This window comes from Macrotis lagotis, chromosome X (assembly GCF_037893015.1).
Source record: "Macrotis lagotis isolate mMagLag1 chromosome X, bilby.v1.9.chrom.fasta, whole genome shotgun sequence".
In the NCBI taxonomy this organism is placed as follows: domain Eukaryota; kingdom Metazoa; phylum Chordata; class Mammalia; order Peramelemorphia; family Peramelidae; genus Macrotis; species Macrotis lagotis.
This window is the reverse complement of record NC_133666.1, coordinates 493,079,630-493,105,512: the sequence shown is the minus strand read 5'-3', so window position 1 is coordinate 493,105,512 and position 25,883 is coordinate 493,079,630. Positions and strand designations below refer to the sequence as shown.

The 25,883-nt window shown below is 33.8% G+C and overlaps 1 protein-coding gene across 12 annotated transcripts in view; it reads left to right on the top strand.

Annotated features, from left to right (window-relative positions):
* Positions 1 to 25,883, top strand: part of FBXO15 (F-box protein 15) — a 149,202-nt gene that overhangs the window by 79,973 nt on the left and 43,346 nt on the right. For all 12 annotated transcript variants that reach the window (XM_074200748.1, XM_074200752.1, XM_074200754.1 and 9 more), the window contains 2 exons: positions 10,688 to 10,930; positions 22,734 to 22,943. In XM_074200748.1, coding sequence (XP_074056849.1) covers positions 10,688 to 10,930; positions 22,734 to 22,943 — 453 coding nt within the window. The remainder of the gene's footprint in view (positions 1 to 10,687; positions 10,931 to 22,733; positions 22,944 to 25,883) is intronic.

Sequence of the window (25,883 nt, the reverse complement as noted above, 5' to 3'; positions counted from 1 at the left end):
TCAGTCTGACATTCTCTCCCACATCTTCCTTTGGAGTCTCCCAAATGCTGAGCTAGCTCTGGCAATGCATGTGTCAAACTTATTATCAATGTGTACATTCTTGGAAAGTACGCTGCCAAACTAAGGGACCTTATTTGCAATTAGAACTAAGGTTCCACCTATAGATGGTGTGGTGCTGGCTGATGGAACAACTGTATTTCTTGGTATTGTTAGGTCAAAAGTAATGCAAGCAACAGAGAATTGATCATACTTTGCGAAACTCTGCTTCAGAGGCTGCATTGAATGCACAATTATTTGCAGACAGAAAATCATGTACCATCACTCCCTCCACTTTGATCTTGGCTTGTCTTTTCAAGTTGAAGAATTTTCCATCAGTGAAACAGCTGACTTTGATGCAATGCTTATTCTTAATGAAGGCATTTGACCACAAGCTGAAAACATCAAGCTCAGAGCATGCTCCCATGCCTTGTTGCACTCCATGTGTGACCAGGGAATCACCAGAACATCATCTACTATCCAGAACCTGGGCAAGCATGAGGTCATGAAATTGATGTACAGAATTGAAGAACTTCTCTGAGTAACCAAATTTTGACATAATTTTCCATAAGCCTTCATGACTATGATATCAGAGAGACCTGTTAGATCTCAAAGGTCTATAAACCTAGTGTGCAGACCTCTGTTCTGCTACTGACTTTTTTCCTGGAGTTGTTGGGCAGCAAACACTATATCAACTATTACTTGCCTTTTCTGAAGCCTCACTGACTCTAAAGTAGATGACCATCCAGGTGAAGGATTAGCCTTTTGAGAAAGATTCTGTCAAGAATCTTACTAGTATTATCTAAGAGAGAGACATCCCCAGATGATTTGTCACAGGACAATCTATTCTATTCCATTCTGTTTACTTTTGTAGAGATGGATTATGGGGGCATCCTTGAATTCTGGGGGAGAACCTTCTCTTGCCAAATAATCTAGAAAATGTCAGTCAGGTTTTGTATGAGCAGTGGACCCCCCCCCCCTTATAAATCTCACCTGGAATAGAATCAGCACCAGGTGCTTTGCCACATGAAAGGAGCATTGAAAATATCTTTTTCAGTTGGAACTTCAGCTAGGGAGGAATTGATTCCAACCTGAAATAAATAATAGTGACTTCACTGTTGATGGATGGATGATGGTTTGTTGAGAACACTATGAGTGTGTTCAGCCCATCTCTTTAGGATCATGCCCTTCTCACTAGTCAATGTGACAACTATCAGTATTGAATAATTGAGATGCACCTTGGGTCTTTGATGCATAAATATCCTTCAGGGAATCATAAAGCACTTTGAACTGTTCCTATCAGTCTAAAGCTGAATTTCATCTGCCTTATAACTGAACCAAGAATCTCTAAGCTCCACTTGTTCTTTACTTTTGATGGAATTAAAAACTATTAAATACTGCCTTAGAGATGGATGAATTTTTCCTGCTGGCAAACCCTGTAGAGTTCTCATTTTTCATTTAGTAGTTTCTGAATTTCCCCATCATTTTTGTCAAACCAGTTTTGAGATTTGTGAGTGTTCTGACCCAGATGAGCAAATGCTGGAAACTGCCCACTTCTTTAATGCTCTGTTGTTGCCAAATGTGTGTTGGCTCAACTTTTCCTCCAGGTTTGCAACGAACTTTTGTTGCTTAGAGAAGTGTTCTAATCTCTTAATATTAATTGTCCTTGTAGTCATTTTGCCTTGGGTTTGCCACTTTTGTTGAATGTGTATATTTAGTTTGGAGAGTATGTCTATTAATTATCAGTCTAGCACTCTGTACCACACATTGCCTTCATCACTCTTACATCTTGTCTGTTTCATCTCCTTAAAATCACATAGTCCTTTAGATGCCAGTGTTTACTGCCAGGAAGTTTTATTGCATTTAGGGAAGCAGAAGAAAATGCTTGTGATGAGATCACAAGATGTACAAGTTTTCAGTAGTAGGTGACCATTGCTGTTGCTGTTTCCAACTCTGTTCTTCCTAAGGACTCCCTGCTATGTCTGGCAATCTGAATCTACTCTAGCATATTACTATGAATCAGAAAAGGGTCTTAAGATCTTCATAAAATTTTTTTCTTTGACCCAATCAGGGTTTGTCATAGTTGGAGCATAGGTACTGAAGGTGGTGGCATGGTGTTTTACTGCAGGTGGGAATCTCATTGTTATGAGCCCTTCACTCCTCTTGGCAGGTATACAAGCTTGTTTACTAGATAAACTTTGACTGCAGCTTCATGGCACTCTCCTTCATTGTGGCCACTCCAGAAAAATGTGTATCCAGTTGTGACTAAAGTAAGCTGGCCTTCTTTTGCATGCCATGTTTTACTCAGGGTTGCTACTTGGATTGATACTTGCTGAGCCTCTTGCAGCAGGAGCCGTACATCTTTCAGGCCTATTGGATCTAGTGTTGTCTATGAGTGTGTGTGCATTCTATGCACTGATGGTGAGTGGAATCATCTTTGCTAAAGTTTTATGCTTTTTTGTGCTTTGACTATAAGGTGGGATCCCTGGATGCCTTGGTAATTAGACCAGGGGTTGGGTAAGCAGACAAGTTTTAGGCAGCTTTTCTAATCCCTGCCTCACACAAGGGGATGAGCAGTGTGATCCTTAAAGACTGTTCAGATACCTGGGGGCTACCAAATCTCACTGCTACTTCCAATGAGGAGTTTGCAGAGTTGTGACTACGATTCCCAGTGTATCCACATCTATCGTTTTGTCACAAACTGTCTTCACAGGACTTTGAAATAGGTAAAAATGATAAAATGGTATGGCTAATGTTTGATTTGTGTAAATTGAATTTTAGTGAGGCAGAGTTGCACAGAGCTGTTGGTCTCATTTTCTCTTTCAAAGTCATCATGGTCCAGTGACATGACAAAATCAAGGCAACTGGGGATGGCTCTAGATGCAGTGGATGACTTTGGTGTCTTCAATGTCTGACCAATTTCTAAGCCCTCCACAGCACCTGCTTCAGCTGACTTCATAGCCTTTGGAATGAAATGTTCTCACCAGCTCATTCAGCCTGGGGAAGGCTTCATATGCTTCACATCTCTCCCAACTCACTGATGGTAGAATTCTTCCTCCATATCCTAGGAATGGATTTTTAGAAGGCATCTCAGCATCTGGTTAATTATTTTTTAGTAGGGTGTCTTCCCTTTGATCTTCAAGTGATACTTCTGAAGATAGGAACTTTACTTACAGTATGATAATGGCAGATTAATTTTTCTTAATTTATTTTAAATTCATTTTATCACTGCTAATTAGATAATTAAATTAACCTGTTTGCTTAATATTGAATAATAGCACCATATAGTATAAGTAACATTGAACTTGGAGACCTGGGTTTGAATCATGGCTCTGGTGCTTGCTTTTCAAAACAGAATTAGAATAGGCAGATCACTTAATTTCTCTGAGCCTCAGTTTCCTTATCTGGAAGAAGGAGAATAATCCTTCCTGTAATCACTACCTTATAACATAGTAAACTTTAAAGTATTATGTAAGTTGGTATTATTAATTGAAGTTTTACTGTGTATTAATCATCAGATTGAGTGTGTGTACACACATGCACTTGCATTTGCACGTGGGTGCACACACACAAACACACACATATATCCACAATACTTTGTCTCTCCAAATTCACCCTGAATCCTTTTCATGGATTCTAGAATTGCAATGTAAACTATAAAATAGTTATTTATAAAGGGTACTATGAAATGGTGAAAAGGGAGTTTACTTTGGAATCAAGAAAATTAGGACTTAAACTTCTTGCTTAAGTGACTTCAGTCAGCTTCTGGGTTGTAGAAAAGGTGTTGACCTGGATTGTTTGAGTGAATGTCTGTCCACATCTGGGAATTCCTACATTAGTGAAATCACAGGTCTAGTCCCTATCACATATTCCTATTAATATTTTAAATCTTCACTGATGAAAATTTTGGGTTTTAATTTTGTGTTTTAGGTCTATTTGCACATTATTGATGCTAAATATTATAATATACTAAGGTTTATGCTCTGATTCCCCTTTTTTATTTTTAAATATTCTGTTAAAACTAGAATCAGCAGTAGTTTATATAATGCTGACATAGGAAATTTGGGAAAAGCAATGATCTTGCTAAAGCAAAATAACATCATTAGGATAAAGTGGTGAGTGAACAAATTTGAAGAAAGCAAGAGCAAGATTTTATAGAAAGAAAGAACTAAAAGGGAACAGATAAGGAATTCTGATGTAGAACTACTGTTGGATTTTCTGATATTCTGTATTATTATTCTTTAATTATGATTTTTTCCCTACATATAATAATTTGTATACCAGGAATGTTAAAAAATTAAAATAAAATGAGTAATTATGGACATGTAGCTTAGAACATTTTCTCAACTCTTCGTCAGGGCCAAGACTGGTTGTCAGTCTTGTAATCTATTTAAGTTCTTTTAAAAAATTTTACATCATTGTAATTCTTCTGTATATTGTTTTCCTAGTTTTGATATTTCATATAAGCCTTCCTGTGCTTTTTGGAATTTTTCATAAGCATTAATTTTTATGGCACAATAATATTTTGTTGTATTGACTATTTTTTTTAGTCATTCTCCTGTGTGTGCAGTATATATTTTTTATCCCCTCAAAAAAGTGCTGTTTTGAAATTTTGTGTGTAGAAACTTTTGCTTTTGACTTCCTTGGGGAAGTTTTACAGAATGGTTGAACTAATTAGGTTTCATAGTGGGCTGGTCTTCTGATAAACACTTCAACAGTGTAGTTCAACAGATATTTCCATATCTTTTCAGATTTGCTGATTGTGAGGTGAAAAATCAAGATTGTTTTTGATTTGATTTTCATTTTTATTAATGATTTGGAGCAATTTTTCTTATATTTAGTAGTCTTTAGTTCATAGGAGAAAAGTTGTTTCTTCGATGATTCTGTAAACAATTATCTAATGGGGGAATGTTTCTACTTTGTATATTTATATTAGTTCCCTCTAAATTTTGGGTGTGTGGCCCATAATAAAGAGGTTTGATGCAGATTTTTTAAAAATTATTTCTTTTCTTTATTGCATCAATTTTGTTTGTGTAAAAGCTTTTTTTTTTGTTCTAATAAATACTCAATTTATATTTCCAACTACATCTTTTTTTTACCAATCTTTTTTTTTGCAGGACTTTGAGTTTTACAATTTTTCTCCCTCCCTTCCTCCCCTTCTCCCTGTCTCCAACCATTCCAAAATAATAGAAATTGAACATATTGTGAGAGAAGTATCATATCCAAACAGAAGATAGAAAACGTTAGAGATGACAGAATTGTGTCATACATAATATATAAGACAACTTTTAAAAATTGAAAGTAATAATCTTTGGTCTCATTTAAACTACACAATTCCTTCTCTGGATATGGATGATATTTTTTCCCTAAGAAGTCTTTTAAAATTACCTTTTTACTGCTGAATGAACAGTCCATCATGGTTTTGTTAGTGTATATAATGTTCTTCTGGTTCTGTTCATTTCACTCAACATCAGTTCATACAGGTCTTTCCAGGCTTTTCTGAAATCCAGCCCCTTGTGATTTTTTTAAAGAAGAATGGTGTTCCATCACATACATATCCCACAATTTGTTCAACCATTCCCCAATTGATGGGCATTCCCTCAATTTCCAATTTTTTTCCACTACAGACCGGAACTACTACTAATATTTTTGTACATGTAGAATTTTTACCCCTTTTCATGATACAGATCCATGAGTGGTATTGTTCAAAAGCTTTTAAAAAGTTTTCATGTAATTTTTATCTTATGATACTTCATATCCCTTGTTTAGTTAAAACTTTTTCTTCTTTCCAGAGTTGGGAAAGGATTTTACTCTTTCCTTATTTGTGGTGTAACCTTTTATATTCAGATTCAGGGTCCATTTTGAATATATTTTAGCATATAGTGTAAAATGTTAATCTAAACTGATTTCTCCCTCAACTCTTTTCAATTTTTCCACCTTGTTATATTCAGTCATTCAGTCTTGTACAACTCTTTGTGTTTTCATGGATCTCAAGAAGAGACTTATTAATTTCTCTTCACTAATGTAATCTACTTATCTGAGATTGTTGATATTTCTCCTGGCACCTTTAATTCCAGCTTTTTGTTTCATCCAGTCTGGCATCAATCAGTGATTCCAAGTTTGCTTCTGAGCTAATCTGACACTCCCTTCTTTTTGAGGACTTGGCACATTTTGTTATAATCCACATAGTCAAAGGCTTTGGTATATAGTCAATAAAACAGAAGTCGATGTTTTTCTTGAACTCCCTTGCTTTCTTCATACTCCAGTGAATGTTGGCAATTTGATCTCTACTTCCTCTGTTTTTTCAAAAAACCAGCCTGCTCATTTGGTAATTCTCAATTCACATATTGCTGAAGTTTTGCTTGCCGAATCTTAAGCATAAACCAGCTCATTTCAGTCACCAGAAAAAATATGCGTAAGATTCGGCAAGCTAGGCTTCAGCAATATGTGAACTGAGAATTAAAGTTTTTAATCACTTTGGAAATTAAATAATTCATTCTTGTGTTTAAGTAAATGTGGTGATTGAGTTCAGTTACGTTTTCATTTTTTACTTATCACATTTGTTCTATTGAACTACTTTTCTGATTTTAAACCAATATCAAAAATTTTACTAAATATTTTATAATTTGTTTTCCTTTATTTCTATTTTCCCCAATTACATCTTTTCAGATGCTAGTATTTCCTATTAAAATATTACTAGTTTTTTGAATTTTTGATTACTTACTGACTTAAAAATGAGCATTCTGTGCTTAATATTTTATGGGTTTTTTTGTATGTTTTAGTTGTACTTTATTAACATTGGATCAGATAATGTTTGTGTTTAGGCACATGTAATTATGCATACAGTGTGGTGCAATGTAATCTCTGTACCCTATTTCATGCTTTAATTTGGATGATCTTCATTTCTCCTCTTCCTTTCCCTCTTCTTACTAATTTTGCCTTTTTTTTGAAGTTGACTCCTCATCTCTGTTCCCAAGGATGATGGAGCCTGGAGTGTCTGCTGTATTCTGACCTTTGAGTTCAACTTTCTCTGTTCATGCATTTAAGCCACTCTAGTTCCCTTTTTGTTTCCAGAATGACTTCTCAAACCACATTATTGAGCCAGATTCATCTACAATCTTTCTCAGAAGACAGAGGACTACTTTAAACATCTTTCTTGCTGACATATTCTAAGAACCTTGAGTTTTTCGAGTTTCTCCTGCTATTGAACCCAAAGCTGCTTTGCAGCTTTTATATATTTTGTTCCATTCAATTAGAATGTGAATTCCTTGAGAGCAAGGACTGTCTCAGTTTTTATGTTTGTGTATCCCTAGCATGGAACAAGTTATGGATTTCACCCATGAAGGCCATTTTTTTTAGCATGGGTTTGATATAATTAGTTCATTGTCCTAATAGGAATACTGGAAGGCAATGATAGGAAATCCTCTTTCAGTTTAGATTTGTAAAAGACATCTCCTATAATACTTATGAATGCTTAAGTGAGCAGAGGTTTGTTTGTTTCTTATTCCTCTCCTGACCTTGATTCACACATTGTGAGGGTTGTTGATCAAAGTTTTCTCTATGTTCCATTCTTCCATTTAAAGCCTATTTCTTGTTATTATCTGTTTTTATGTATAGATTGCTAATAGATATTTGATTTATTTCCTCAAGTAGAGAATTGTCATTTGTTATTGAACCAAGATCACATATCAAGAGTACCAATGGATAAATGAATATTTTTTAGACTTTCTGAGGAATTGTGTGATTTTTTTAGTATTCTATTCCCTTTTTTACCATTAACATAGCAGAAGGTTGCTACAGATGAGGACTGTTATATAGTTAATTTTTGTTTCCTGTGGCCAAAAACATATAAAGTATTGAGTATTGACCTTATCATACATTAAGAACTTTTCTTAAAGTAGACTGGTCCTCAAACAAGCAGATATAATTTATTGCTGGTACCATATTTAATGGGGCACCTAAGTGGCATGATAGAGTGCCATCCCAGAATTAGGAAGACTGCTTTTCTTGAGTTCAAATTTGGCCATAGGTAACTTACTGGCTGTGTGATCCTGGGCAAATCACTTAACTCTGGTTGTCTCAGTTTCCTCATTGATAAAATGAGCTGGAGAAGGAGATTGCAAAGCATTCTAGGATCTTTGCGAAGAAAACCCTAAATGGAGTTACAAAGAGTTGGACATGACACACATAAAAAATGACTAAACAAAAGTGATACTCATAGTGTTATACATACTTTCTTGGTTTATGCTCTGTTCACTAACTTTTGGAGCTAGAATCACTTTTATATATGAAGGTAGACTTTTTGTGGAGGAAATAAAAGTTAAAAATGAACTTTTTTCCCCCTTAAAATCAACAACTCTATTATGGAAGGTTTGGTTTGGTTACAAAATGATTGTTCTTGAGGGTAGGGACTGTTTTCATTTTTGTCTTTTTATCCCTCGCTTCTAGCAAAGGGCTTAGCATATAGTATATAGTTGATAGGCTAGTTGAATTTATTTTAATTCTAGTATTTTAAGCATGCATTTTTATTTAGGCAATACTTTTAAATACTTAGAGGTATATATAAAGTTTAGATGAATGCAAATGGGTGGAATATGATGAGATGAATTCCCTCCTTAAATGGAGCATCTGGGGTGAGCTCTCAACTGGCCTTCTTCTACCCTTTCCAATCAGAGTGAGGGAAGGATTCCAAGAGTAGTGAAGGTATGAGTTTCAGAGTTGATCTGATATAGCTAGATAATAAGATTCTAAGGATCCACAAGAGTTTACCTAGGTGGGAGGTGATTAAGCTTTTAGAAACAATTTTAAGGGAATAGAGGGACAGTGTGAAGTTGTGAATAAAGTTTTGCAGTCTCAGTTAAAGTTTTGCATCTGAAACTTACATTATGGGATCATGGAAAAGTCACTTAGAGTTTCAGTTCTGCAGGAAATTTTTGAAGACTTTTTTGGTTTGTTTTCACAAGACAGTGGGGTTAAGTGAATTGCCTAAGGTCACACAGCTAGGAAGAAATTATTAAGTATCTGAGGCTGGATTTGAACTCAAGTCCTCCTGACTCCAGGGCTGGTGCTCTATCGACTGTGCCACCTAGCTGCCCTGAAGACTCTTAAGGTATAAATGAGTTGCTTGAATTGCTGAAGAGGGTTTCCATATCAGTAAAAACACAGGTGCTAGTTTATGATTTAACTGAATTAAACATTTATTGGGCACCTTCAGTATTTTAAGATTGGGCTTTATTTAGAAAACATTTTTAATCTAAATTATTTCCCCTGTTCAGTAAAAACAGAACATTTCTTCAAAGTCCAGGAAATACTGCAGGAACTCTTCCCTGCTGAAGAAAGGTTTTCTTTATTTTTTTAGTTGTTACCCTACTTTTTTCCTTTCCATCTTCAGTACAAACCAACAGTTCTTTTTTCTTTAATGTTGTGATAATTTATATTCTTATATATTAGAAGAAAATTCATTGTTAAGACCAGCACTTCTATTGATACTGAGAAAAGTGAGGTTCTGTGAATTCATTACTGCTTGCATAATTGAAGTTAAATGTAGAGTCAATTTCTTTTAGCATTTTTCTCCTTTTAATCATATTGTGATCTGTGATTTCAGTGAAATGTGAAAATTGCTTCCACTTGTGATGTGAAGATAGTATCTTATTGCTAAGTTAGGTGAAAAGTTTTAAAAAGTTTTTTGAAGTTCAAAGAAGTTAGTAACAGTGGTACAATTCAAGTACATGGGACAGTTGCAATAGCTTCCAATTTGGTTTTCTACTTCAAATCTCTTCCCTTGTTCAGTCCATCTTCTACAAAATTGCTGAAGTGTTTTTGCTAAAGTACAGGTCTGAGCATGTCATTACCCTACTTGGTAAACTCCAGTGACTCCACTTTTTGTCTAGGATCAAAAATAAACTTCTATTTTTGAAATTTAACACTTTTCACAACTTTGCCTCTTTTTACTTTTCCAGTCTACTTAGATATTCCTCCCTTCTACATTCTCTACAATCCAGTGATACCATCCTAATGGTTATTCTGTGTAAATGATGTGCCATCTCATCACTTTGCCTTTGTATTGATTTTCTCCCATGGTGGAAATGCTCTCTTTCCTAACTTTTAACTCTTAGAATCCCTATTGTTCAAGTTCATGTCAAGAGTAACCTATTATAGGAGGCTTCTCATGATACCCCAAGTATTACTTTTCCCTTCCAAGATTACCTTGCATTTTATTTCTGTGTGTGTTTTGTACATTTTATATGTGTGAACATGTTTCCCCTGTTAAATGTAAGCTTCTTGGGGAAGGGACTTTTAAAATTTTCTGTTTGTAGATACTTTAATGAATACTTACTCATCAATTGGAAAATTTAATTATGATTTCGTCAAAGAATGCTGGATTTGGAAGAAGAGGAACTGAGTAAAAATCCTGTCTTTTCCACTATTATACTTGTGTGACATTGGACAAATCTCTTCCCTAGGCCTTTAGTGTTCTTACAAAATTGAGGGGATTGGACCAGAAGCTATGGAAGGACTTTTTTTTAGTATTAAAATTATGATACAGTAACTGTGGGTTTGTTCAGAACTCTCAAAAATCAGGGCCTCTTTGCTTAATTAGTACTAATAGGAAAAAGAAACTTAACATTTATTTTCTTTAATTTTCCCCTAGTTTTATTTGGTTCAGAATCTACTCCGCTTCTTTTTCACCTAAGAGATCAAATTGGGAAATTAATGCAGTAGAAAAGACAGCTGTATCTTTGAGCCAAACATCTCTTCATGACAAAGAAACTGGATACTGGAAGAAAAAATATATTGTGAAACAAATAGCAGCTGGAAAAACAGCAGTAACTCAGCTTCTCAAACCTGTAAATCCATACACAGGTCTGCCAGTGAAGACCAAAGAAGCACTCAGGTAAGCAAAAAAATTACAGAGTGGGGATCCTCTTATGTGAGTGTGAATGTTTAATGTTTGATTTGAAATTGGTGAAATACTATATAAATGCAAATATAAGCAAAAATCAGTTGTTTTGTAGAAATTAATAAAATGTTGGTCTTTAACATATAACTCATGATTCAGGATGCCCAAAACTCTGAGTTAACATGGAATGAATCTGATCTTGGAGGCCACCCCAGAATTTCTGAAAAATATGTAAATATAGCTTATCTATATCTATATCTATATAGTTAATTAATGGGTTTCTTTAGATGTGGATGAGTCCTTATATCCCATATGAGTGCTGAAAGTAGCAAATTCATAGAAGATAGAGGGCATTCTTTATTTCAATGCACAGAATAATGCAGAAAATTAACATATTAAACAAAGTATTCTGTGCTAGGCCTAACTTAGGCTAGACTTTTGTAGTTTAGGTTGGATATTAGAACAAATAAGACATTTGTACATCATTTTAAAGTTAAAGAGGAGATTTAGATAGAGCAAGAGAAGGATATTCAATAAGGATGGATATTCAGATCAATTCATTTTGATTCAATTGAGCAAAGCTTTTTTTTCCGTCAAATATCAAGGAGAGGACCTGACACTTGGCTTTTTATGCCATGATAAGGAGTAAGCGTTTTGAGCCCAGAGCCCCCTCAAGAGACCAAAACTTAAGGATGGTCTCAGTACCTTTTAAAGAACTTGCATGGAGGCAGGAATTCAGATACTACTCCAACTTCTCCATAAAACACTCATAGCAAGTGACCCAAGGTCTTCAGCACACTTCTCCCTGATGGGTGAGAATTACTGGAGAGTAATCCTGTAATTACTCCTATAATTCCATATAGTCCTTGGAGTCTTTTCAACACTACCAGAGTTTTTTAATCTGGGTTTCATGGATCTCAGAGGGTTCTGTAGATAGATTTTAGGTGGAGGGGAGTCTGTGAACTTAAAACTTTTTATTATATTTCAGTATAGAGCTATATTTTAATATTCTGTGCATTTTATTTCACATATTTCATAGGCTTTATCATACTGCCAAAAAGAGACTCCATGACACAAAATGGTTAAAATTGTTTAAACCAAACAGCTAATCTTAGGCCAGTTTACTGAATTCCATCTCCTAAAACATACTAAGGGGCATCTGTAAAGCAACTAATTCATGTTAAATTCAGTGAGACTTAGGAGTTGTCTTTTGTCTGATTACAAAGGTGCTAATAGGCATGTGCATATTTAATAAGAGGAAGTATGGATAACCAGAGGTTTGAAACAAAGATTTGACTATTCTATAAGTTATTGAGAGGATTAGAAAATTCTTCATATTACTTTTTGATAATGATGATGCTTTTGTTCTTCATTCTTTTTTTTTTTTTATAAATTTTTTAATTTGTTATTCAAGGCAACGGGGTTAAGTGGCTTGCCCAAGGTCACACAGCTAGGTAATTATTAAGTGTCTGAGGTTGGATTTGAACTCAGTTACTCCTGACTCCACTATCTACTGTGCTGCCTTTTGTCCTTCATTCTTGAAGAAGACCATGACATCAGGGAGGTGATGCCATGACAAACATGTCTATTGCATTTGAGTGAGAGAGATGCTCTGCTAAGTCACCAGCCTTACTTTTTCCTCCAGAGCCATCTGTGTCCATGGCCAGCCATGAATCAGGACAACTGGAAATGGCCCTGGTTGTGAGGCAGTCAGGAATAAGTTACTTACCCAGGGTCAGACAGCTAGAGAGTGTCTGAGGCCAGATTTAAACTCCCAGGTTCCTAACTCTGAGGCCAGTGTTCTATCCACTTAGCTGCCCCAATTTGTAATTTATTCCATTGGTAGAGGAATTGGTAGTGAGAAAATTCCCTCTTTAATGTATAGCAGCAAATGTTTGACAATTTATATTCTTAGAGGGTCATTTGGTGCCTTGAGAAATTAAATGATTGACCCAGAGTCACATAGCCAATATGTGTCAGAGGCAAGACTTAGATTTAGGTCTTCTTCAAGGTTTTAAGTAACTTCCATAGAACCAAAATATCATTATTTACTTTGTATAGATTTTTATGAGCATAATGTTTCCTGCCAATGAGATGAAATCTGGAGGTCAAAGAATGTGATATAGAAATAATACTGAGAATTAAAGCAGTGGTTTTACTCATCTCAAGAAAATGTGTTAAACTAAAGAATAAAATTATTGATGAATACACAGTTTTAGCTAGACAAGTTAGGAACTTTAATTTTAACTTGTTTCAAAACAGTATCTTTCCAATGAATGCATATCCTTCCAACATGTGCCAGCAATTCTGGTTACAGAGGAACAAGATCCTTCCTGGGTAAAAAATAGAGCACAACCCAAGATTGTACTACCTTGAATGCACTGAAACCTTACAGCTCCCCAGAATTAGCTCCGAAAAGAGCATCATCAAACCTAAAGATTGGGACAGTGCCCTCCACCGCAGAAGTAGAGAAACAACTTTAACATAAAGTTAAAAATAAAGAAATAGTCTTGGACAAATGAGCAAACTACTAAAACAGAACCTGACCAGAAAGTTTCTTTGGGACTGGGAAGAACAAGACACAAATTCAGAAGAAGACAAGATGTAAAAACATATGCAAGCAAAACTTTAAAGAAAAATATGAATTAGACACAAGGCCAACAAGAATTTCTAGAAGATCACAGAAGGTATTTTAAAACTCAAATGAGGGGCAGCTGGGATAGAACACTAACCTTGGAGTCAGAAAGCCTGATTTCTTTTATTTCTTTTTTTTTTTTTAGGTTTTTGCAAGACAAATGAGGTTAAGTGGCTTGCCCAAGGCCATACAGGTAGGTAATTATTAAGTGTCTTGAGGCTGGATTTGAACTCAGGTACTCCTGACTCCAGGGCCAGTGCTCTATCTACTGTGCCACCTAGCTGCCCCGAAAGACCTGATTTCAAATCCAGCTTCAGACACTTTATACTTAACTAGTTTTGTGACCCTGGGCAAGTCACTTAACGCCATTGCCTTGCAAAAGACATCATAAATCAGGTGAGAAGTAGAGGAAAAGTTGGGAAAAGAAATGAGAATGATGAAAGAAAATCATGAAAAGAAATTTTAACAACAAGGTACCAAAAAAAATCTTGAAGAAAAATAGCACCTTAAAATAACAGAATTGACTGAATGGTAAAAGAAGAAAAAAATCTATCAAAGAAAAGAACTCCTTTAAAAGTAGCTTTGGCCAAATTGAAAAAGAGTTCCAAAAGCCTATTGAAGAAAATAATTCTGTTAAATATTGCAATTGGGTAATTGGATGTTAATAACTTCTTGGATGTTAAGAAAAAATAAAACAAAATCAAAAGGATATAAAGAAGAAAATTCAAAATATCTAATACAAAACAAGTAACCTGAAAATAGATCAAGGAGAGAAAATTTAAAAATTAATGGACTACTTGAAAGCCATAATTTTTTTAAAAAAGGGATCTAGACATCATATTTCAAGAAATTATTTTGGAATAATTGCCTGGATATACTAGAACCAGAGGATGGTAGACTAGAAATTGAAAGAATCTATTGTTTGCTTCCTGAAAGAGTTCCCAAAATGAAAACTAGGAATATTATAGGCACCCTAGTCAAGAAGCTAACTGTTATAAGAAAAGAAGTAATTCAAATATTGTGGAGCTACAGTGAAGTTGGCACAAGATTTAGCATCTTCTATGTTTTTTGCTTTGCTTTTTTTCTTTTTGTTTTTGCAAGACAGCAGGGTTAAGTGACTTGCTCAAGGTCACAACTTGGTAATTATTAAATGTCTGAGACTGTTTAAACTCACGTCCTCTTGATTCCAGGGCTGGTGCTCTCTTCACTGCACCACTTAGCTACCTCAAAACATCTTATATGTTAAAGGGGCAGAGGACATAGAATATATTTTGGAAGGCAAAGGAGCTAGGATCACAACTAAAATTATCTACCCACTGAAACTCAGTATATACTCGCATCAGGGGAAATATTGATATGTAATGAATTAGTGGATTTTCAAGCAAAAGACCAACACTGAATAGAAAAACTGATGAGATGATTTAAAAAAATTAAAGGGGTGTGAAAGGATGCATTGGGAGAAGGAGAAAGGGAGAGGTAGAATGGGTATGAAAGAGGTATGAAAAGAAGAACTTCTATAGTGAAAGAGAAGATGGAGTGGTGGTAATAGACAATGCTGGAACCTTGCTCATTAGAATTGACTCAAAGACGAAATAACATATACACATTATCAGTTGGCTATAGAAATCTTACCCAACAGCGAAGTAGGAAGGGAAAGGAATAGGAGAACAAGAGTTGATGAAAAGGGAGGGTTGATTAAAGGAGGCAGCAATTAGAAGTAAAGTAGATGTTTTGAGGAAAGACTGGGTAAAAAGAAAAATAAGGAAAGATAGCATGAAGGGGAAATCTAGAGTTTATGATCAATGATTGTGAGTGTGAATAGTATGAACTAACCCATGAATTGGAAGTAGATAGCAGGATGTATTAAAATGAGAATCCAACTATGGCCATCTGGACCTAACATGGGCCTAGATATTGACAAGAGCTGGGTTGAAGAAAAAGCCACAAATAACGTTGTGAATAACTTTTTCTTAACTATATTGTTGGATATCTAGACTCTTATAACCAAACTTAACTCAGACAAGTCAGATGAAATCTAACTGCATGACTTCCCTGGTTATATTTACGATATTTGGACTTTGAAGTATTTTAGGATTCTTTTTCAGGATTTTTCCTATACACTTGGAGCTCAGCAGATATTTAAGTCAAGGTTCATTTGTGAGCCAACCATTCTGTTAAATGAGCAAGAATATATTCTCTATCTCTGGTAACCTTTGTTACAGGGACACCTGCATTCTAAATCCACAGTTGGCCCTCTACATCCAACAATATGGTTCTTACAAGAAAGAGACTTAAAATAGGGACTAGAGCTTATCTATGTTTCAATTGAGGTTAAAAACAAAAGAGTATAGCCATCAGGATCTGAGTCAAAACAAAAGCAAAAAAAAAAATTAAAAGAGATAAACAGGGAAAACTACATTTTGCTAAAATGTATCATACACAATAAAGTAATACACAATGCTAAACATACATACACCAGATGGCATAATATCCAAATTGTTAAAGGAAAAGTTTAGTGAGTTACAGGAGGAAATAAACAGTAAAACCATACCAGTGGAGGACATCAGCTTTTCCCTCTCAGAATTCTCTAACCACAAAATAAGCAAGAAAGAAATTAAGGAAGGTGAATAGGATTCTAGAAGAGTTAAATATAATAGACCACTGGAGAAAATTGAATGGGAACAGAAAGGAATATACTTTTTAACCTTTACAAAAATTGATCATGTATTAGGGTCTAAAAGCATCACAAGGAAATGCAGAAAAACAGAAATATTAAATGTGTTCTTTTTCAGATCATAATGCAATAAAAATTAGAGTAAAAATGGACAACAAAGTAATCTTAAAGAATGAGTGAGGCAAAGAACTATAAGCATTCAATGATTTTATTAAGGAGAATGACAAAAATGAAACAACACACCAAAATTTATGGGGTACAACCAAAGCAGTACTTAGGGGAAAATTTATATCAATATAGTAGAGAAAGAGTAGATTGGTGAATTTTGAGCATGTAGAGAAAAACTTGGAAAAAGAATGAGTTAAAACTTCCCAATTAAATGCCAAATTGGAAATCCTGAAAATCAAAGGAGAGATTAATAAAATTGGAAGAAAAAAAAAGTTAAATTAATAAAATTGAGTTGCTTTTATAAAAGAAACCTAATAAACCATTGACTAATAGGATTTTTTAAAAAGAGAAGAAAACCAGGCCACCAGTATGAAAAGTTATATGAAGATGAAATTAAATTAGTAGGAGTTATTATGCCCAATTATGTGCCAAAAATTTAATAAGTTAAGTGAAATGGAAGAATCCTTATAAAAGCATAAGCTGCCCAAATTAATAGAAGAAAAAGAATATGTTAATAAGTATTTTAGAAAAAGAAATGAAATAGACTATACAGCTTCCTAAGAAAGAAGCATTAGGATCAGATGAATTTACAATTGAATTCTAACCAACCATTTAAAGATCAACTAATTTTATTGTTAAATTATTTGGAATAATAGGCAAAAGAGTCCTGCTAAACTCTTTAATAAAACTAATACACACACACACACACACACACACACACACAGTTTTGTGGGGGCATTGGGGTTAAGTGACTTGCCCAAGGTCACACAGCTAGGTAATTAAGTGTCTGAGGCTGAATTTGAACTCAGATCTTCCTGACTCCAAGGCCTGTACTCTATGTACCATGCCACCTAACTGTCCCCTAATAAAATATATATGATGCTGATACATAATCCAGGAAGAGCAAAAACAGAGAAAGAAAATTAAAGACCAATTTCACTAATACATATGGATGCAAAAATGCTAAATAAAGTACTAGCCAGGAAATTACAATAATATATCATAAAGATTATATATTGTGACCAAATGAAATTCATACCAGGAATACAGGGAATAGTTTAAGGAAAACTATTAACATAATTGATTGCAATCAGTCCCATGATTATATCAGTAGATGCAGAAAAGGTTTTTGACAAAATACAACACTAATACCTGTTAAAAATGCTTGAAAGTATAGACACAAATGAAATTTCCTTTAAAATGGTAAGAAACATCCACCCAAAGTCAACAGCAAGCATTATCTGAACTGAAGATAAATTTGAAGCCTTCCCAGAAAGATTAGGAGTGAAACAAGGGTGCTTATTATTTCTATTATTCATTATTTTACTAGAAATGTTAGTTATAGCAGTGAGGAAAAAAAAGGAAGGAATCAGAATGGGTGATGAAGTAATAAAATACTGTTTATGCAGACAATATGATAGTATATTGGAAAATCCTTGATCCAACCCAAAAAGCTAGTTGAAACAAGAATTTTAGCAAACTATTAGCATAGAAAATGAAGTCACATTTCTCTCTCTCTCTCTCTCTCTCTCTCCAATTATGGAGAGAGAGAGTATGTAATATATATTCTATAAACAAAAGCTTGCAAGAAGAGATAATTTATTTACAATAACTATGGACAGCATAAAATACTTGGACATATACCTAGCAAGACAATCCCAGGAACTATATGAATACAGTATAAAACATTTTTTATACAAAGTCATAATTAAATAATTGGAGAAATATTAATTGTTCATAAATGGGCTAAGCCAAAATAATATGACAATCTACCTAAATTAGTCTACTTACTTATTAGTGCCATCTACATTAAATTGCAAAAAAAAGTTATTGAACTAAAACAATAACAATGTTCATTTGGAAGAACAAAAGTCAGGAATGTCAAAGTAATTATTGTGGGAAATAATAAAGGAAGGAGGTCTTGGCAATGCCAGATCTTAAATTGCTTGATGTGGTGATTGTCAAAACTATTTGGTGTACTGGCTAAGAAATAGAATATTGGATCAGTATAAAAGAGTAGCTATATAATACACAATGGTAAATTATTATAGTAAACTTATGTTTGATAAAAATAAGATTTTGCCAAAAAAAAATCACTGGTAAACATTGAGAAAACTGAAAATCAGTCTGGCAGAAATTAGGTATGGATGAGTTATGACACTATTTGCCAAAATAAAGTCAAAATTGATAAATGACATAGACATAAAGGGATATATCCTTAACAAGTTGGAAGAATATGGAAGATATTACTTATCAGATTTATGAATAGAAGAATTTATGATAAATGAGATAGAGATCATTGTGAGTTATAAAATGAATAATTTTGATTATATTAAATTGAAGAGAAATTGTATGAAAGAAGTAATATAACCAAGATTAAAAGGAAAGGAAAAAAATTGGGGAAATTTTTTTATAGTTTCTTAGATAAAGGTCTTGTATCTTAAATATATACTTTGTCAGATTTACAAGAACAGAGTCATAACCCAATTGATAAATGATTAAAGGATTATAAATAGGCAGTTTTTGGAGGAAAAATCAAAGTTATATATTATCGTATGAAAATGTGCTCTAAATCATTATTGATTAGAGGAAATATAAATTGAAACAACTTTGAAATACATGTCACACCTATCAGATTATATAAAACGTTAGAAGAGGGAAATGACAAATGTTGGAGAGGATGTGAAAAAATTAGGACACCAATATACACTTGTTGGTAGAACTGTGAATTGATTTAATCATTTTGAGGAGCAATCTCCAAATACCTTTGACCACCCAGCAATACCACTATTAAGTCTATTTCCTAAAGTGATAACAGAAAAAGAAAAAAAAAACCAAGCATATATATTCTATATATAGCAGCTCTCTTTTTGCTGGTAAACAACTGGAAATTGAAGGGTATTCTCTCTCTCTCTCTCTCTCTCTCTCTCTCTCTCTCTCTCTCTCTCTCTCTGTCTGTCTGTCTGTCTCTCTCTCTCTCTCTCTCTGTCTCTCTCTCTCCTTTGCTTTGTTTTTAAGGTTTTATTTTTTGGCAAGGCCACACAGCTAGGTAATTATTAAGTGTCTGAGGTGGGATTTGAACTCAGGTATTCCTGACTCCAGGGCTGGTGCTCTATTCACTGAACCACCTAGACGCCCTCGAGAATATACTCTTTAACTAGGAATAGGTGAATAAATTGTGGTGTATAATTATGATGGAATACTGCTGTGCTATAAAACTTATTAGCAGTTTGATTTTAGGAAACATGGAAACACTTGCAAGAAATAATGAAGAGTGAAATGAGAATGTTCATGACAGTAACAGCATTATAGTTCAAAGAATAAATGTGATATGACCGAACAATCTAGTTATCTGAATATTCAAATCAAGTACATTGGACCTATGTAAAAAGAAGCTATCCATCTCTTGAAAGAATTGATAATCTGTATCTATTTTGATCAGTGTCAAATCTTTGTCTTTCTATCTGTCTGTCTATCTTATCTATCTATCTATTTTGATCAGTGTCAAATCTTGGTCTTCTCTAGTTTCTGGATTGGGAAAGAAGGGAAACAACTTGGAACTCAAATGTAGCAAAAAAATATTAAAAAATCCCACGAAAACCATTGAACTATCAAATTGGGATCTAGTTTATGGAAAAAATCTTCTAACAAAATAAGTAAGCATTGATTAATTTGAATTAAAAAAAGACAACCAGATTATCAACATTAAAAATGAAAAGTATTAATTTGCCACCAGTGAAGAAATTAAACCAATTAGGAGCCTCCCCCCCAAATACATGCCAATAAATCTAAAAATCTAAGTGAAATGGATAAACATTTACAAAAATATAAATTGTCTAGCAGTAAAAATGCAGTGTTTAAAATAAAAAGCCTATTGTTGAAAAAGAATTTTAATATGTCATCAATGAGTTTTCTAAGATCAGGATACTAAGGACCAGATGAAATCACAAGTGAATTCTACCATATATTTAAAGATCAATTAATTACAGAGTTCTATAAACTATTTAGGAAAATAGGCAAAGATGGAGTTGTACTAAATATCTTTTAAGACCACAGATATGATGCTGATACCTAAATCAGGAAGGGCAAAAACAGAAAATTCTATAGACAAATTTCTCAAGTAAATATCGATGTAAAACTTTTAAGCAAAATATCAGCAAGGAAATTGCAACAGTGTCACCAGAATCATGCACTATGACCAGTTGGTATTTATACCAGAAATGTCAGCATAATTGATTGGATCAATAACAGAACCAACTAAAATCATATAATTATCTTAATAGATGCAGAGAAAGCTTTGGACAAAGTATTCATATTTAAATGCTAGAAAGTGTAGGAATAAATGAAGCTTTCTGTAAAATGATAAGTAAGTATCTATCTAAAATCATTAACAAGCATTATATGTAATGGGGATAAATTTGAAGACTTCCCAGTCAGATCAGGGGTGAAGCAAGGATGTCTGTTATCAACACTGTTATTCAATATTATGCTAGAAATGCTAGCAGTCACAATAAGGGAAGATAAAAGAAATTGAAGGAATTAGAATAAATGAAGAAACAAAACTCACTTTTTACAGATGAGATGATGATATACTTAACCCAGTGATCCAAAGTTTTTAATTTCTGTGAAAACAAAAAGCAGTTGGGCAGAATATATACATACAAACATACATACATACACATGTATATTCATACATATATGTGTGTACACACATATACATACAAACCCCTATATACATACACACATATACACATACACATGCACACACACGAATCAAGGTGGTGCAGTGGATAGAACATTGGATCTAGAATCATGAATACTCATCTTTCCGAACTGAAATCAGATCTCAGATACTTGCTTAATTATGTGATCCTGGGCAAGTTATTTAACCTTGTTTGCCTCAGTTTCCTCATCTTTAAAAATGATCTAAAGAAGAAAATGGCAAACCATTCCAGTATCTTGTCAAGAAAACCCCAGTGGATCACAAAATAACTGCAAGTGATTGTACAACAACAAACAGTATAGACCCAACATTTCTCACTGTATATCAAGATAAGGTCAAAATGGGCTCATAACAAGTAATAAAAGAAAATTAGAGGAGTATGGAAGAGTTTTATCTTTCAAATCTATGAATAAGGGAAGAATTCATGACCAAAGAAGAGATACAGAACATTATGAGTTGTAAATTAAACCAGTGCTGCGCAAAGTAATTAAATCAGTAAATACTTTACAGCAAGTTTCTCTGATAAAAATCTAGTTTCACAAGTATGCAGAGAACTGATTTATAAGAATACAACTTATTGCTCATTGACATGGTCAAACAATGTGAACAGGAAATTTTCAGAAGAAGAAAAGGTAGAGTCATTTGAAAAAATACTCTTGACACTATTAACTAGAGAAATGCTAATTAAAACAATTTTACCACATATTTATGAGATAATTGATATGTCAGAAGAGGAGGACTCGAATGCACTGCTGGTAGAGTTTTGAACTAAACTAGCCATTCTAGAGAGTAAAACTATGCCCAAAGGGTTATAAAATGCTGTATATTCTGACCAAACCATACTACTTGTCCATTCCCCAAAGAGGTCAAAGAACAAGGAAAAGAACTTATATATACAAAAATATTTAGAATAACTACTTCTGTGTTAATAAAGAATTGGAAACTGAGTACCCATCAGTTGGAGAATAACTGAAAAAGTTGTGATATGTGATTGTGTTGGAATAGTATTGTGCTGTAAGAAAAATATTGTTGTGGTTTTAGAAAAACCTAAGAAGACTTCCATGAGCTTATGCAAGGTAAAGTGAACAGAACCAAGAAAATATTATACACAATAACAGCAATAGTGTATTATGATTTTTTTTGTGAATTAGCTATTATCAGCAATAGTGAACAACACAATTCCAAAGGACTACTGTTGAAAAATGTTATCTATGTTGAGAGATAGAACTGATGTAGTCTGAATGCAGATTGAAGCATACTTTCTGAGCTTTCTTCTTCTCTTTTTCTGACAATATGAGTAATATGAAAAGATGGTGTGTGTGACTGCATATGAATAATCTATATCAAATTACTTGATATCTTGAAGAATTGGGAGAGTGGGAGGGAATAAATTTGTATGTCTTAAAAAATGAATGTTCACTTTTTTATATGTAGAGGAAAAAAATAAAATAAAAAGTGAAATAGGATCTTTAAACCTGACTCTTATTTGTAGAATCAAATTAGTTCCTTTAATATTTATCAGTTTGAACTGAATGATACAATATTTTTTATTTTCTTAAAGATTAATTCATGCTCTTTAATTCCATTTTCTCCTTAGAGTATCTGGATTGAGTTGGGTGATTGTGTTGAAGGAGAGAAATGGGAAAGAATACATCATGGAACAGGCTGAGTTTTCTGTGAATGACACATCTGTTACAGTTCTTTGGCATGGGAATAATTGGCCACGTATAGACAAGCTGGCAACACTAGATTTATGTGGTGTGACACCAGTATTTTTGGACCGCTACAAGGTCCCCACCAAAAATGGGTGAGTTTCAACCAGATTAATTATTGTTAGATTAGAAAAATTTGTTAGTAAAAGTTGGTTGTCATAAACTTTTTTAACCCTGACGTGTAATTAAAGATTACATCTGAAAACTCACTTTCTTTTTCCTTACTGTGCTGGATTATTGCTACAATAGAAATAAAAAAAATGGCTTTGGATATTGATGTATATTTATACCTCAGTAGTCTAAAACATTAGGATGGTATGATCTAGATAATGGGATTTTTTTTGACAGCTGAAAATAGTCTAAGCTATTTTGTTATATACTTTCTTTGAGAATCTCTACTAAATTCTATCTTGCTGTAAGAAGCAGTTAGGTGGAATAGTGTGATTGAGTGCTGGACCTGAAGTCAGAAAGACTTGAATTCAAATTTGAAGTCATATACTTAATAACTGTATGACCTTGGGCAAATGAATTAACCTGCTACCTCAGTTTCCTCAATTGTGAAATGAGGTTAATAATAACACCAACTCCAGAGTTATTTGTGAAGATCAAATGAGATAATAGAGTAAGTAGATAGTGTCACCGGGCCTGGCACATAGTAGGTGCTTGAAAAATACTTATTTTTTCCCTTAAATTTGAACAAATATAATTTAACCTTCACTTAATGGTTCAATTTCATCATCAGAAGAAGTTGGGGATTCTTATTTTAGATTGTATGATTGACTTCTCTCATCCTGTGCTTCAAACAAAGCAAGTGATAAGTTGAATAAATTCTGTCACCTTGTTTCTTTTGACTCTTATAAAAGTAGAATATGTAGCTGATTCATTTCTCAGTTCACGTGACTGCTTATCTAATAATGGTAGAGACAGGGACCAGACCTGGTATCATGGCTGTAGAGAACTTTGCCAATGCAGATTTATACCTAAACTACAAATTGTAGTTTTAGAAAATTGTCTTGGGCATTGAAAAATTAAATGAATAGTCCAGAATCACACATCAGTGTTCCCAAAGTCAAGGTGGGATTTCAGTCTGGATTTTGCTAATTTTGAGACCATCTCAATATCTACTTAATTAATTCTGATTCTTTTAAAATGATGATAATAACAACAGCTAAAATTTGGCGTGGTAATTCATTTTACATAAATCATCTCACTTGATGCCTCAAAACAATTCTGTGCCATAGGAATGCCGCTGAAAAAAAACTAAGGCTGAGAGGTTAAAAGACTTACCCAGGGTCACAAAACTACTTGTTTCAGGTAGTTTGAATTCAGTTCTACTTGAATCTAGGTCCAATAATTTCCTGTACATATTCCTCCAAAAATTAATTATCTAATTGATGTCTTATATTTTCCAAGATCCCTTCCAATTCTGAATTTGATTATATGGTAGTGAATTTTTTAAACCTCCATAAGTCTTCATATTCTCTTTCAATATCATTTGACTTTTCAGCAACCCTCAAAACATTTTTTTCTCTTCCAGATTTTGGCATCATTATAATTTTTTTTAGTTGCATGACGTTCTTCCTTTGGAAAATGGAGACCATCATACCATTACAGTTTAATTGGGAAATTTGTTACTTTATGGGCTTTTATCATTTGACTACTAAAGCATGGGGTTAAATTTTTGCAAATAAACACCTAAATGGTGGTATTGGTTCTTTTTCTGGATGAATTGAGAGTTTATTTTGGTGCTGGATTCTTTTGGGCAAATTGTTCTTTTTTCCTCCGAATTTCCATATGTACTCTTTCTGAAGTAGACAGGAAGACTTTTTTCCCCCCCCTTAAATGAAGACTTGAAGTATATTTTTGGTGGTTTTGTTTGAGTGAACAATTTTTGTGACTCCTTTTAATATACCTAACACAATTAAGCCTCTTAATGTAGTATGATGCTTTATAATATAGGTAACTAATTTCTGGAGAGTGCATTATGGATTTCTTAGATTCAACATATTCTGTATCATATGAGAACATATTATTTACAAGCTTTAGGTCAGAAATGCAAAAGTTAATTTAAAAAATGGATGAATGAAGATCTAACTTGAGTAGACATTGTTTTGAATTGAGCTGGAAAGCTAGATAAATGCCATTGCATGTCTAAAAATTGTCATAATATCCATAATGATAGATAATAGACAATGACAAATGTTAGAAATTATTGAGGAAACAAAATTGATTGTAATTTATTCCCTTTGAATCTCAAAGGGTTTTAGCTAGAGCTTGAGAAATTGTAATAAACATACACTAAAAACATTTTTCATGAATTTATTTCAGTACGCATGCACTTTTTTCTTTAGATTTTTTTCAAGGCAATGGGGTTAAGTGACTTGCCCAAGGCCACATGGCTGGGTAATTATTAAGTGTCTGAGGTCAGATTTGAACCCAGGTACTCCTGACTCCAAGGCCAGTGCTCTCACTGCACCACCTAGCCACCCCTACACATACATATACTTTCAATAGAAAGGAGTATTGTTAATAGGTTAGGGAAGGAGAATCACTTGAGGATAGGCAAATTAGAACTCCTTTTTGGCATGATTTGAATTTCTTAGCAGACTTTTGAATTTTCCTAAATCTCTAATGTATGAAACTTGAGTACTTTTCCTTTTATTGCCCCAAAGTTATGGGAAAATCTTGGTTAAATATGTCCATTGTTGGTTGTGAATACAGAGCTAATCAGTGTTTCTTTAGATAAATAAAACTTTTATTTTCCTGAATTCTCCAGTCTTTTCCAGTCCAGGGCATATAAATTTTGTACCATGCTAAGAATTATACAATCATGTTCATCTGGGCCATGTGTATGTGGCTGTGTGTGTTTCTGTATCTGTGTATATGTCTTTGTGTGTGTCTGTATGGGTCTTTGTGTGTTGGTGTGTCTATATGTCTATGTGTGTGGTGTGTCTTTGTGTGTGTGGAGAGTGTGTGTGTCTGTGTGTTTGTTCCTAATTAGAACTCTAGCAAGGTTTGACAGTTGGTACCTCTTC